Source organism: Felis catus, chromosome B2 (assembly GCF_018350175.1).
Source record: "Felis catus isolate Fca126 chromosome B2, F.catus_Fca126_mat1.0, whole genome shotgun sequence".
Lineage (NCBI taxonomy): Eukaryota > Metazoa > Chordata > Mammalia > Carnivora > Felidae > Felis > Felis catus.
In genome coordinates this window covers 74,912,643-74,926,534 of record NC_058372.1, presented here as the reverse complement: position 1 = coordinate 74,926,534, position 13,892 = coordinate 74,912,643, and the positions used below count along the sequence as shown (strand labels likewise).

Genomic DNA, 13,892 nt, shown 5'->3' with positions numbered 1-13,892 from the left:
TTAGTGATTGTTTTTAATAAGAGTACCACTTATTGAGTGCCTATATAGAGCAAGCATTATAATAAAGACATGACATATATTATCTAATTTGATCTTGACAACAGGACCATGTGGTAGTAGTATTCTTCCCATTAGTTTTCAGAGGAGAAAACTATAGCTCAGACAGTGATTTTCTCAAATTCACACAGTTAGTGAGGCATGCAACTAAACTGAGCCTAATTCCAACCCCAAAATCTGTGCTCTTTCCTGTACATTACACAGATTTTTTTCCATCTTTATCTATGTTTACTAGTATTTCTGTACTTTATGGGTAGACATATGTAGACATGTTCTTTTACGTGTTACAGTCATAAAAAGTGTGAATTACATGCCTTCTTTTGTAAGATTGTACATTCACTTGTTTTATAGTTTTTCAAAAGACAGTTTCCATTTAAGTTTGCATATGTTCTTATTTTTTCAATTATTCTGACTCTGGTCTATTTGATTTTTAGTGTTTGATGGTCTAGGTGATCTACTGATGCCAACCATGGCACCAGCCGGGCAGCCCGCACCCATCTCAATGGTACCCCCCAGTCCAGCCATGGCAGCAAGCAAAGCCCTTGGGAGTGACCTTGATTCATCTCTTGCCAGCTTAGTAGGCAGTGAGTAATACAGTTGTTTGTTGTTGGGTTTTTTACTGTATCATATGTGAATTTTTGTTCTCTATCCTTTCGTATATATTTGTTTCTGGATTCACTTACGGGTGAGTATATCAAGGAGCGGACAGAAATTCTTAATGTTCTACCCAGTACAGTTCCTTGAAGGATAGACAATTGTTGTGCCATTGTTTCACAAGCAGAACCCATGCCGTTTTTAGTATAAATTACTAAAGGGATAGAGAGCATACGCAAGCGTCAAACCAAGTACATTATGTATACTAAGTACTTAATTTTTCATTTCACTTGGAAATAAGAACACAGAGGAACTTAAATACTGAAATAATGACAATTGACCATCCATGTGAATTTTGGTTACTCATTCAACAAATATTTACTGACTACCAAGCACTCTTCCAGGCTCTAAGGCTAAATCAGTGAACAAAACAGGTATAAATTTCTGTTCTTATGGTGCTCAGGAAGGGGAGAAACGGTGTGAAATAAGTAAGTTCTGTAGTACATGAGGTCATAAGCATTCTGGGGAAGAAACAGACCGGGCGAAGAGGAGTTGGGAACACTGCAGAGGGGAGTTGGGTTCCCTGAGAAGGTATATTTTGAGCAAAGATCTGAAGGTAAAGGAATGAACCACATGGATCTGAGGGAGAATATTTGCAGGCAGAGAAGATAGCCAGTGCAAAGGCATTGGGGCAGAAAACTGCCTGTCATATTTGAGGAATAATAAGGAGACCAGAGGCTAGAGATGGGTAAAGAGAGAGTCCTAGGAGATGAGGGCAGCTAGTATAAAGACTTGCCTTTCCTTTTAACCCTGAATTTGATTCTTTATTAAGGTGAATGGGTTCACACTGCCGATACCTTTCACTTTTCTCAAGGCTTTGGCAGATCCTTGATACAGACTTTTTTTTTTTCCTATGCATTATCCAATGGACATATTTTTCACATTCATTGTCCCTGGTGTGGGCATCCATGAAAATGCTTTGAGGACACCCATGGAGAGATGATTTGAGTATTTGTTCCTACACTAAAATTTCAACTCACTGAAGGACAGTTGGCAGTCGTAACTGCTTTCACTGGCACTGCAATGTATGATCCAGATTCTCCTTCAAAAATAAGGATTTATACCTCCAGCCCCTGAGAGTACAGTTTTGATTGCAAAGGGTAGCAAGAAAGAATATTTTTGAGTAATTAAATTGCTGTGTCCTGTTTATAGTAATGATTACATGAATTCATGTATTTATCAACATGTATAGAAATATAACAACCTCCCCCAAAAAACCACTGATTTTCATTTTAAGTAAAAGTGAAGTATTTTTTAATAAAATATCTTCCAAAACTGAAAAAAAAAAAAAGATCTACATACCCCCTATCAATATTCCAGTTTCCTTGTTTATAGAGCTTGATGAGTTGAACCTAAAATTCGTATGAAAATGCAAGGAAGCCAGAATAGACAAACATTCTAAGAAGAATAACCTTGAAAGACTCACATTTAGTGATTTTAAAACTTACTACAAAGCTATAGTAATTAAGAGAAGTGGTATTGCCTAGGGATGGGCATATACCTCAGTGGAATAGAATAACAGTTTAGAAATAAGCATACATCTGTGGTCAGTTGGTTATCACCAAAGTTGCCAATACAGTTCAATGGGAAAAGAATTATCTTTCCAACAAATGGTGTCAGGATAGCTGGACATCCACGTGCAGAAGGATGGAATTAGATATCTTGCTTACTGCAAAATAATTCACAGTGGATCATAGAACTGTATGGATCGTAAGTGCCAAAACTATAAAACTCTTAGAAGAAAATGTGTTAGTAAACAAATCTTCATGACCTTGGATTGGATAATGTTCTTAGATATGACACCAAAAGCACAAGCAACGATAGATCAAAATAGATAAATAGAACTACGTTAAAATTAAAAACTTTTGTGCTGCAAATGACACTATCAAGAAAGTAAAAAAAATAACCCACAGAATGGGAGAAGGTATTTGTAAAACATATATCTGCTAAGGAACTTATACCCAGAATAAATAAAGAACTCTTACAGCTCAATAATGAAAATACAAATAACGCAATTTTATTTTTTTTAAGTTTATTTATTTTGAGAGAGAGAGAAAGTGAGTGGGTAGGGGCAGGGGGGGGTGGGGAGAGAATCCCAAGCAGGCTTTGCAGGGTTAGCGCAGAGCCCTATGTGATGTCGGGCTCAAATTCACGAACGGTGAGATCACGACCTGAGCCAAAATCAAGATTCGGATGTTCAACCGACTGAGCCACCCAAGTGCCCCCAAATAACCCAATTTTAAAGTGGCCAAATGATTTGAATAGGTCTTTCTCCACAGAAGATATATGTATGGTCAATATGCACATGAAAAGATGCTCCACACCAGTCATCTGGGAAATGCGTATCTAAACCACATGAGATATCACTTCTCACCCATTAGGATGGCCATAATTAAAAAAAAAAAAAATAAACAAAAACAAAAGAAAAAAAACAGTGCTAATGAGAATGTGGAGACATTGAAACTCTAGCGTTGCTGGTGAAAATGCAACTGTGGAAAACAGTTTGGCAGTTTCTCCAGACCTGAAACAGTTACCCTTACAGAGCATACCGTATAACTAGTCTAGAAGCTCTTCCCATACATCTCTGCCCAGCTTTGCTCAAATCTCACCTCCCTGAGGCCTTCCCTGAACACCCTGTTTAATGCCCATCACCCTCATCCTACCTGACCAGATCCCTTGTGCCCTGCTCTTCCTTTGCTTATTTCCGTAGGCTTTCCTATCACCTTGTAGTAGCCTACATAATTTACTTTATTATTTTGTTGTTTTATTCTCCATCTCACTCTATTAGAATGCACATTCCCCTAGGATCAAGATCTTTGTTTTCTTTACTAATGTATCCTATGGGCTTACAACAGTGCCTGGCGTCTATGGAGGCTCAATAAATATTTGCTGAAGTAATCAGTGAATTGAGATTAGAGTGGAATGAGTAAGCCAATTATGTCAGGAGTCCCCAAGACCACCTTCACATTCAGAGATCCACTAGAATTCAGAGGACTCAGCAGCACATAGTTGTACTCACAGCTAAGATTTATCACAGCAGCATAATAAGGACATACAGCTGGATCATTAGGGCAAAAGACACAGGCAAGTTTGGAAGTATCCATATACCGACTTCCTTATGCTCTCTCCTTCCCATGAGGGGAAAGGATACAAAAATGCAGCAACACATGTGATATTTCTGCCCAGGGAAGCCCTGTAGAGACTCCACACCCAGGTCTTTTATCGGATGCTGATCATGTAGGCACTCTGCTTAACACAGCCCAAAATTTCAGTCTCGCAGAAAGAAGGAAGGCAGGTGTTCAGCATAAACCACATTGTTTGTACAAACAGTTTAGACACAGTAGCCACCCTTATCATTAGGAAAAGTATTACCGCAGCATGGAGAACAGTTTACTAAGCCGGGTTCCTAGATGCCAGCCACATAGGCCTTTCTAAGAGAACAGTCTCAAGCGTGCTGTGTTTACTCTTTCCTAGATACCAGCTGACATTAAAATGTGATCCTTAAGTATAATGTGAAGTAAAAGAAAATGTTAGATTTCTGAACATGTTTCCTAACATAGTTTCTCCTTTGTAAAATTGAATACAGTCATTCTTAGGCAAAATGTGGACTTTTTCTAGAACTCTCTTTGATCTTTTAAATGTCATATCATTTAAGCTGAGTATAGAGGTTTAAGTTCTTTTTTCTTTTATCCTTTTATAGATCTTGGAATTTCTGGTACCACATCGAAAAAGTAAGTGTTTTTGAAATTATCTGGTTTTCTTGTGGCAGTGTATTTACATTTATTTGAGACGATTAAATGCATTGGAGTAATAACTCATTCTCGAGCTCAGTAATTTCAAAATTGGTTTTTATTGCATTCTGGACTCTTGTTTTTGTTATTATTCTACTGGAACCTCCAAACTGTTGGCTCTGCAAGGAAAAGGAACAATCTATTTTGGTCTCCAAGATTGTCACTAAATTATAGCTAGAAATACTTCAGAATTATGGTTTGAATGCTTTAATAGCTTTAAATTCTAGAACACTATTCCTAGCTAACATTAGTTTTTAAAAGTCTGTCATGGAGGATCAATTTTAAGGAAGGATAGAAAGAATGGTCAACGATGTACCCTCTCTTTAGATGCACATTTCAGTACCTTTGAAATTGGGATGCATTTTACAGTAGATATATCTGACAGTCACTGTAAGGCAGGTTGTAGTCATGATGCAGTTGTGTGAAACCTTCTGATGAACCCTCCCACATCTAGAAGAAGTGCCATGATGGATGAAACAAACTACAGATATTTGATAAAGTATACAGTATTTATGATATTTGGAAGTTTTTGTAACCAGTGAGGAATTTGGTTGAATTTTGTGGCACATTCTTCTATTGGAAGAATGCATGTTCCTCTAGGATCAGGATCTTCGTTTTCTTCACTAATAATCCCAAGTGCTTACAACAGTGCCTGGCATCTATAGAGGCTCAATAAATATTGAGATCCAAACTCTAAATGATTTTTTATCAAATGCTTTTTTATACTGTCTTAGATACAATACAGTAAGACTCCTCTATAAGTTTAATTTGTTCTCTTTATTACCACTTGCCTTAAACAGACTACATCTAATCCCAAATAAAAGTATCTAAGGAGCCACACACATTGTTTTCTGAGTAGTGTGTTTTTAATACATGTGTTTGTTTTTTGCATGCTTGATTTTAGGGGCGACCTTCAGTGGAATGCTGGAGAGAAAAAGTTGACGGGTGGAGCCAACTGGCAGCCCAAAGTCGCCCCTGCAACCTGGTCAGCAGGTGTTCCACCAAGTGCACCTTTGGTACGTAGCCACCAGGGCCCAGGGCAGTGCTGACAATTTGCCAGTTTCCAAGCATGGAACAGAGTGCACTTTGTTTAGGTTTGCTACTGACATTGTACTTTTTCATCCACATTGAGGGGACATAAGCAGGATGCGATATTTACCAAAATGCAAATTTCATTGACTTTCTATTAATAGATTATGGCCCATTTTTTAATTTTCATTATTTCAAAATAGTATTTATGCTTCTTTAGATATTACTTCTATATTTGTACAGTTATGGAAATAACTTTTCAAAATAATTCAGTATCACTGGTAATTATCCATATTTTGCTCCCATTTCTTGCCCAAGTCGCCTAATTGTCTTAAGAAGTAACGAAAACTTTTTTTTTCTTACCAGAAAGATTGGGCAGTTTTCTGTTGTGTAAATGGACTTTGATTTTAAAACTCTGTTAATTCTGCTTACCACTTTTTAAACTGAAATACTAACACCATCTTTTCTATAAAATTTAAATAGATTTCATGTTTGTGTATTAAATTTCTATTAATACCAATCATTCACTCTGGGAAAGAGTGTATCACTGGAAGTAAAGACTATCACTTTGTGAGATTTGTTACCACAAAAAGGATGTTTCCTAAGGCAGCAAAATTTACTGTTTTCCTGTATATGCTCCATTTTTGGCTAACCTGGGCTAGTCACTGTTTCCCAAGCTCAGTTGTAATTTTTCAGCTTTGCTTACTACCTTCACCTAAGTCACTCTTTACTAAGGCTTTCTTGATGCAAACCTTTCCTTGTTGCCTGAATTAATTCCTAACCATCACCCACCAACCCCAGCCAAACATGCATAGAAGTGAATTAGTATAAATTAGAATATAAACATTTTAGGTAGACTTTATTAAAATTAATCATGCTCCATAAATTAATTTCAATACCTGAATTATAGAATTTAAAACATGTTTTCTTTTGAATAATTTGATAAATAGTAATGTTTTTATATATAAAGTTTTATTATAATTTTATAAATAAGTGTAAACCAATCTGAAAAGGGCCATTTGAACTAAAATTTACCACTAAACAATACTAATACTATTAATCAAACTACAATTTATACTGATGTGGGATCACCGAGCCCAACGTCAAGAAAGAATTTTTGAGATATTTTACGGTGCAAAAAAGTTGTTTATTGAAGTACAGAGATAGGACCCATGGGCAGAAAAAGCCGCATTGTAAGTGTGAGGAGTGACTGATTATAATAGGGTTTTCTGTCTTACGGAAGGGAAGGTGACATTAGGGCTCCAGGAAATTGAGTCTATAGGTTTCTGGAGGTCTGACTATTCTCAAGATTGTGCTTTTCTTGTAAGTCATTAAGACAGTGACAAACTGATGAAGTTTCATGTCCTCCATGACTGTGATCTTTAGCAGTTAACCATTGGCTTTTTCCTTCCTTTGTTCCTGGGCAGTCTTGAGTGCCTGAGAAATATTAAATATGTCCCTCTCCCACCTTGGGGAGATTTTTGCCCTCAGCTTGCCTTTTGTTATCTCATCAGTGAATACCACATATTGACATTAAATTTCACAATTTATATTATCATTACCAAATTAAAGAAACTAATTTTCTTATTCTCTCTAAAAGAGGTCTAAAGAGACGTCATGTGTTGTTCTGAGAAGTTTATACTTTAGTGTATTGCCCTTATCAGCAGGCTTAAACTTTTCATTGTTTTTTAACAGGTTAATTTCAGAACAGTTACAGTGATAACAGAGTTTAAAGATAGACTGGAGGAAAGCTTGGGTATCTGGCAGATAAGCTGTAGGCTTAAAAAAAGAATAAACCAAAAAGTGGTTGAGAACCACAGGTGAGGGTGGAAAGGAAGACAAGGAAGAAAATCTCAGGTAGAATCCACACAGGGGATCACTGTGAATGAAGCTACAAGACAGTGGTTGCCCGGGTTTCTTAATGGGGCGGTCACTAAACAATGAGGCCATTTAACCAAGAAGCAGAAGGAGGGAGAACTACTTTAGTAATAAATAGTATTAAGTTGGAGACCTTCCTTGGTCAGCACCTCTCCTGAGATCAAGATTTTCACCATACAAGGTTACAGATTCATCAGATACTTAATTTACAGCTCGTCTGCTTCTTCAGGACAACAAGGCTACTCATTATCTGATTAGCAGGCACCGTCACTGAGAATGAGATTGATATTCTCTTTTTTTTTTTTTTTTAATTCCAAACTCCTTATTTTTATTTATGAAGCAGAAGATGTTGTTAGTAATTAAACTCCAGGAAGTAAAAGACAGTACACTTTAGCATAAAGTATCCACAACAGCTGTGGAAAGAGAAAGGAGACCAACAGAAATAATTTATCAGGAAGGCAGAGTCACATGTTGTTCTGTTTCTTTGTTTTTTTGTTATTTTCCTTGACTTTTTAGACAACAATATAAAGGCGGTCAAATGCAGAGTTATTTTATCTTCATTAACTCTAAGTCTTATATGTTGTCTATATAAATTTACTGCCATTTACCCATTTACTGCAAAGCTCTTCTTCTATAACAAAGCTCTGGCTTTGCTTTGACTTAAGAAATTATTCTGGCTTAATTACATAAGAAGGCCTCTGGCTTCTTCTCTCCACCCCGTTCTTTCATAAAATGCTGCTTCCGCTTCCCTATTCCTTAAAATATGTCTGAGTCTCTTTTTTTAAGCACATTCAAGCAAAAGAAAAGAGACAACTGAAATAAAACTTCTGCCTCAGAAGCAGCAAAGCAGTGTTTCCGTGTCCTCTGGTAATCTGCAGGCCTCTCCTTTTGAGTAGGAGATGAAAGAGCAGGTGTGAGGGTGAGCATCCTTCTGCTGCCTTCTAAAGTTTCTATTGATAGAGAAGAGCTAAGGTTACCTTCCCAGTTTGTTTCAGATTTCCCTCAACTGCTGCTTGGAGGTACAGCTGTAGAATTTTTCAGATCATAGAACTCAAGTTAGATCTAAAAATCTTAACAGGACTTGAATACTTTAAACATGTCTGCTGGCAGGGCTCTGTCGTCATGGCCATCAAAAGCCCTGTGCTTCCAGAATTACTTTTTCCTGTTTTCCAATACTCACTTAAGTTTCCATCCTACAAACTGGGAAGATTCTTGCAGTTCAGAAACATATGCATTTGGCAGGGGGCCACAGAATCCACATTTCTTTCCCTAAAAACAACTAACCTTCGTGTGCCTACATATGAAGCATTCAGTAAAATGTTGAAAAGAAAACAATAATAATAAATAAAAAAGAACCTTAGGACAAATAATATTTGGGGAGTAAATTATTAAGGGTTAATCTGTTCAAGCAAAATGGAAAACTTAGACTATATTTAAATTATTTGACCTATTTATTTGATCAGCAATTTCCACAAGTTCATTTTATTTTGATAACTAACAAAAATCTTTTTTTTTTTCATAGCCTGAAGTTCTAATGATAACAATTCTGGTAAATAATACAGTTATCATTGTATAATTCAATCCTGATAAATGATATGATTCTGAACAGCCTATTACCTAACCTGTTGAAATGATGAGTAAGGAGTGAATCTGAAGTATAATACCTGTTTACCTGTTTTGTTTTTAATTTTTTTGATAAAATTTACATAAACATTAAATTCTCCATGTTCACAACTTTAAAGTGAATATTCATTCAGTATATATTCAGTGATTTTCAGTATATTTACAGTGTTTTAAAACTGTCACTATTGTCTAACTCCAGAATAGCTCCACCACCCCAAAAAGAAACACAATCCCTTTGAATTTCCACCTCTCCCTATCCCCTGGCATCTAATAATTTACTCTATAGATTTGTCTATTCTGGGTATTCCATATCATCAGACTCCTATAATATGGAGCATTTGGTGCCTGGCTTCTTTTACTTAGCATGACATTTTCAAGGTTCATCCATGTTGTAGCACGTATCAGTACCTCATTTCTTATGGCTGAATTTGGATATACCACTTTCTTCAACTGATGGGCATTTGTGTCATTTCTGCTTTTTGGCTGTTATGAAAAATACTTCTGTAATTTGTAAAGAAGTTTTTGTGTGAATATATGTCCTCAGTTCTCTTGGGTGTATACCTACGAATGGAATTGCTAGGTCATGTGTAACTCTCCACTGAGCCTTTTGAAGAACTACCAAACTTTTCCACAGCAGCCACGTCATCTTACATCCCCACCAGCAATACGTAGGGTCTCAGTTGTGGTTTTGATACAGATTTCCCTAATGATAAATGAGATTGAGCTTTTTTTTATGTGCTTCTTGGCCATTAGTTTGTTTGGTTTTTTTGTTTGTTTGTTTGAGAAATATCTTCATATCCTTTGCCCATTTTATGATTGGGCTGTCTTTTTATTATTGAGTTCTAAGAAATCTTTATGTATGCTGGATACTAGATACTTATTAAATACTGTATATGATTTGCCAATATTTTCTCCCATTCTATGAGTTGCCTTTTTATTTTCTTGATAGTGTGTGTCCTTTAATGCACAAAAGATTTGAATTTTTTAAGTTTATTTATTTATTTTGAAAGAGAGAGCTGGGCAGGGACAGAGAGAGGGGGAGACAGGTGAATCCCAGGCAGGCTCTGCACTGACAGCACAGAACCCAACATGGGACTCGAACTCAATCGTGACCTGAGCTGAAGTTGGATGTTTAACCAACTAAGCCATCCAGGTGCCCTCAAAGATTTTAATTCTGATAAACTTCAATTTATTTATTTTTGTTGCTTGTGCTCTTGGTGTCATATTTGAGAAACAGTTGCCTAATCCAAGATCTTGAAGATTTACACTTATTTTTCTTGCCAAGAGTTTGTATACTTTTCTCTCTTACATTAGCCCTTTTACCTATTTTAGGCTCATTTTCATATATGGTATGGCACAGGGGTCCAAATTCATTATTTTACATGTGGAAATACAGTTTTCCCAAAACCATTTATTGAAAAGACTCTTCTTCATTTATTGGCCTTGCCATCCTTGGCAAAAATCAGTTGACCATAGATGTCTGGGTTTATTTCCAGAATCTTTATTCTGTTGTATTGATTTATATGTCTGTCCTTCTGCCAGTACCATCACTGTTTTTATGTAGCTTTGAATTAAATTTTAAAACCAGGAAGTGTGAGTCCTCCAAATTTGTTCTTCTTTTTCAAGATTGTTTGGCTATTCTGGATCTCTTGCATTCCCACAAAAATTTTAGGTTCAGATTGTCCATTTTTCAAAAGAAGCAGTTGAAATTTTGATAGGGATTACACTAAATGTATAAAGCAATTGAGAAATATTGCTATCTCAATATTACGTCTTCTAATCCTTGGACACAGGATATCTTTCTCTTTTTTATTTCAACAGTGTTTTAACAAGTTGTTTAACAAAGTTTCAACAAGTCTTGTCCTTTGTTTAAGTTTCTCTTTTTAGTGATCTCTTTGCTCAATGTGGGACTCCAACCCATGACCCCAACATCAAGAGTTGCACTCTCTTCTCACTAAGCCAGCCAGATGCCCCAAGTCTTGTACTTCTTTTCTTAATTTTATTCTAAGTATTTTATTGTTTTTAATGCTATTGTAAATGAATTGTCCTTTTAATTATATTTTTTTATTGTCCACTGCTAGCATACAGTGAACACTACACTGATTTTTGCATATTGATGTTGTATCCTACAACTTTGCTGAATTTGTCTATTAGTTCTAGTGGGTTTTTTGGTATATTGATTCCTTAGGCATTTGTATATATAAGGTGATGTCATCTACAAATAGAGATTGTTTAATTTCTTTTTTTCTTTCTGGATGCTTTTTCTTTCTTTCTTACCTGATTGCCACAACTAGAACTTCCAGTGCACCTTTGTCTTTATTCTAAGGAGAAAGCTTTCAGTCATTCAGCATTAAGTATGATGATAGCCATGTGTTCTTTGTAGATGCCCTTATTCAGGTTGAGGAATTTCCTATCTTATCATGTGTGTTGAGTGGATTTTTTTGTTTTTTGTCGTGAAAGGATGTTGGATGTTGTCAAATGCTTTTTCTGCATCTACTTATATGATTATGGTTTTTTTTTATATATTCTACCAATATGACATATTACATTGACTGGGCCAACCTTACATTTCTAGGATAAATCCCACTTGGTCATGGCATATAATTCTTTTAATATCTACTGGATTTAGTATGCTCGTATTTTGTCAAGAATTTCTGCATCAGTGTTCATAAAGGATATTGATTTATAATCTTCTAATGTCCTTGTTTGTCTTTGGTGTCAGGGCAATACTGGCATCAAACAATAATTAGGAAGTATTCCACAACTTTTTTTTTTTTTTTTTTTTGGTACGGCTTGAGAAGGGTTAATATTAATTCTTCTTTATAGTTAATAGGATTCACCAGTGAGGCCATCCAGTTCTGGGCTTTTCTGTGGCATAAGTTTTTTTTATTGTTGACTATATTCCCTATGCTGCACTTTTTTCATAACTAGAAGTGTGTACCCTTTAATTCCCTTCATCTTTTTACCCATCCACCTCCCCTCTGGCAACTACCAGTTCTTCATATGTAAGAATCCGTGTTTTTGTTTGTTCATTTGTTTGGGTTTTTACATTCCACTTTTAAGTGAAATCATATGATATTTGTCTTTCTCTGACTTATTTCACTTAGCACATACCCTCTAGGTCACTAATGGCAAGGTCTCATTCTTTTTTATGGCTGAGTAATATTCTAGTCCATATATACCACATCTTCTTTTTCCATTCATCTCTGGATGGACACTTAGGTTGCGTCCATATTTTGGCTATTATAAATAACGCTACAGTAAACATAACGGTGCATGTATCTTTTTGAAATAGTGTTTTCATTTTCTTTGGGTAAATATTCAGTGGTGGAATCACTGGGTCATATGGTATTTCTACTTTAAGTTTTTTGAGAAACCTGCATACTGTTTTCCACAGTGGTTGCACCCATTTACATTCCCACCAACAGCACACGAGGGTTCCCTTTTCTCCACATCCTCACCAACACTTGTTATCTCTTTGTCTTTTTGATATTAACCATTCTGACAGGTGTGAGGTGATGTCTCATTGTGGTTTTCATTTGCGTTTTCCTGAGGATAAGTGATGATGAGCATCTTTTCATATGTCTGTTCACCATCTGTAGGTCTTCTTTGGAAAAATGCCTGTTCAGGTCCTCTGCCTATTTTGTAATCAGATTGTTTAGCTATGTGGTGTTGAGTTGTGTAAATTCTTTATATACTTTGGATATTAACCCCTTATCAGATCTATTATTGCAATTATCTGTTCCCATTCACTAGGTTGCCTTTTTGTTTTGTTGATTTTGATTTGGTTCCCTTTGCTATGTAAAACCTTTTTATTTGGTGTAGTCTCAGGTTTATTTTTGCTTTTGTTTCTCTTGCCTGAGGAGACATATCCATACATATGTTGCTAAGGCCGATACCCAGGAGATTACTGCCTGTTTTCTTTTAGGAGGCTTTATGGCCTCAGGTCTTACATTTAGGTCTTTAATCCACTTGAGTTTATTTTTGTGTATGATATAGGAAAGTAGTCCAGTTTCATTCTTTTGCATGTCCCTGTCCATTTTCCCCGACAGTGTCTATTGAAAAGACTGTCTTTTCCTCCATTGTATTTCCTTGCCTCCATAATTGACCAAATAAGCATGGCTTATTTCTTGGCTCTCTCTTCTGTTCCCTTGATCTAAGTATCTGTTTTTGTGTCGGTATCATACTGTTTTGATTACTATCGCTTTGTAGTATAACTTGAAATCTGGTATTATGATACTTCCAGCTTTGTTCTTCTTTCTCAAGATTGCATTGCCTATTTGAGGTGTTTTGTAGTCCATACAAATTTTAGGATTAGTTCTAGTTCTGTGAAAAATGCTGTTAGTTTTTTGATAGGAATTACATTGGATCTGTTGACAGCTTTGAGTAATATGGGCTTTTTAACAGTATTAATTCTTCCAGTCCATGAGCAAGGTATATCTTTCCATGAGTTTGTGTCATCTTCAGTTTCTTTCATCAATGTCTTCTTGTGTTCAGGGTATAGATCTTTCACTTCCTTGATTCAGTTTATTCCTAAGCATTTGAATCTTTCTGGTACAGTTGTTTTCTTAATTTCTCTTTCTGCTGCTTTGTTATTAGTGTAGAGAAGCATAATATTTCTTATATTGAGTTCATATCCTGCGATTTTACTGCATTCATTTATCAGTTCTAATGGTGTTTTGGTGGGGTCTTTAGGGTTTTCTACATATAGTATCATATCGTCTGCAAATAGTGAGAGTTTTCCTTCTCCCTTACCAATATGGATGCCTTTTATTTCTTTTTCTAGTCTGATTGCTACAGCTGGGACGTTCAGTGCTATGTTGAATAAAAGTGATCAGAGTGGACATTTTTGTATTGTTC

General features: G+C 36.0%; 1 protein-coding gene across 20 annotated transcripts in view; it reads left to right on the top strand.

Moving 5' to 3' along the window:
- Nucleotides 1–13,892, top strand: part of SNAP91 (synaptosome associated protein 91) — a 146,068-nt gene that overhangs the window by 120,638 nt on the left and 11,538 nt on the right. For 16 of the 20 annotated variants that reach the window (XM_045057803.1, XM_045057800.1, XM_045057792.1 and 13 more), the window contains 3 exons: nucleotides 492–641; nucleotides 4,412–4,442; nucleotides 5,407–5,518. In XM_045057803.1, the coding sequence (XP_044913738.1) occupies nucleotides 492–641; nucleotides 4,412–4,442; nucleotides 5,407–5,518 (293 nt within the window). The remainder of the gene's footprint in view (nucleotides 1–491; nucleotides 642–4,411; nucleotides 4,443–5,406; nucleotides 5,519–13,892) is intronic. The other 4 variants (XM_045057804.1, XM_045057791.1, XM_045057796.1 and 1 more) reach the window with 1 other exon arrangement.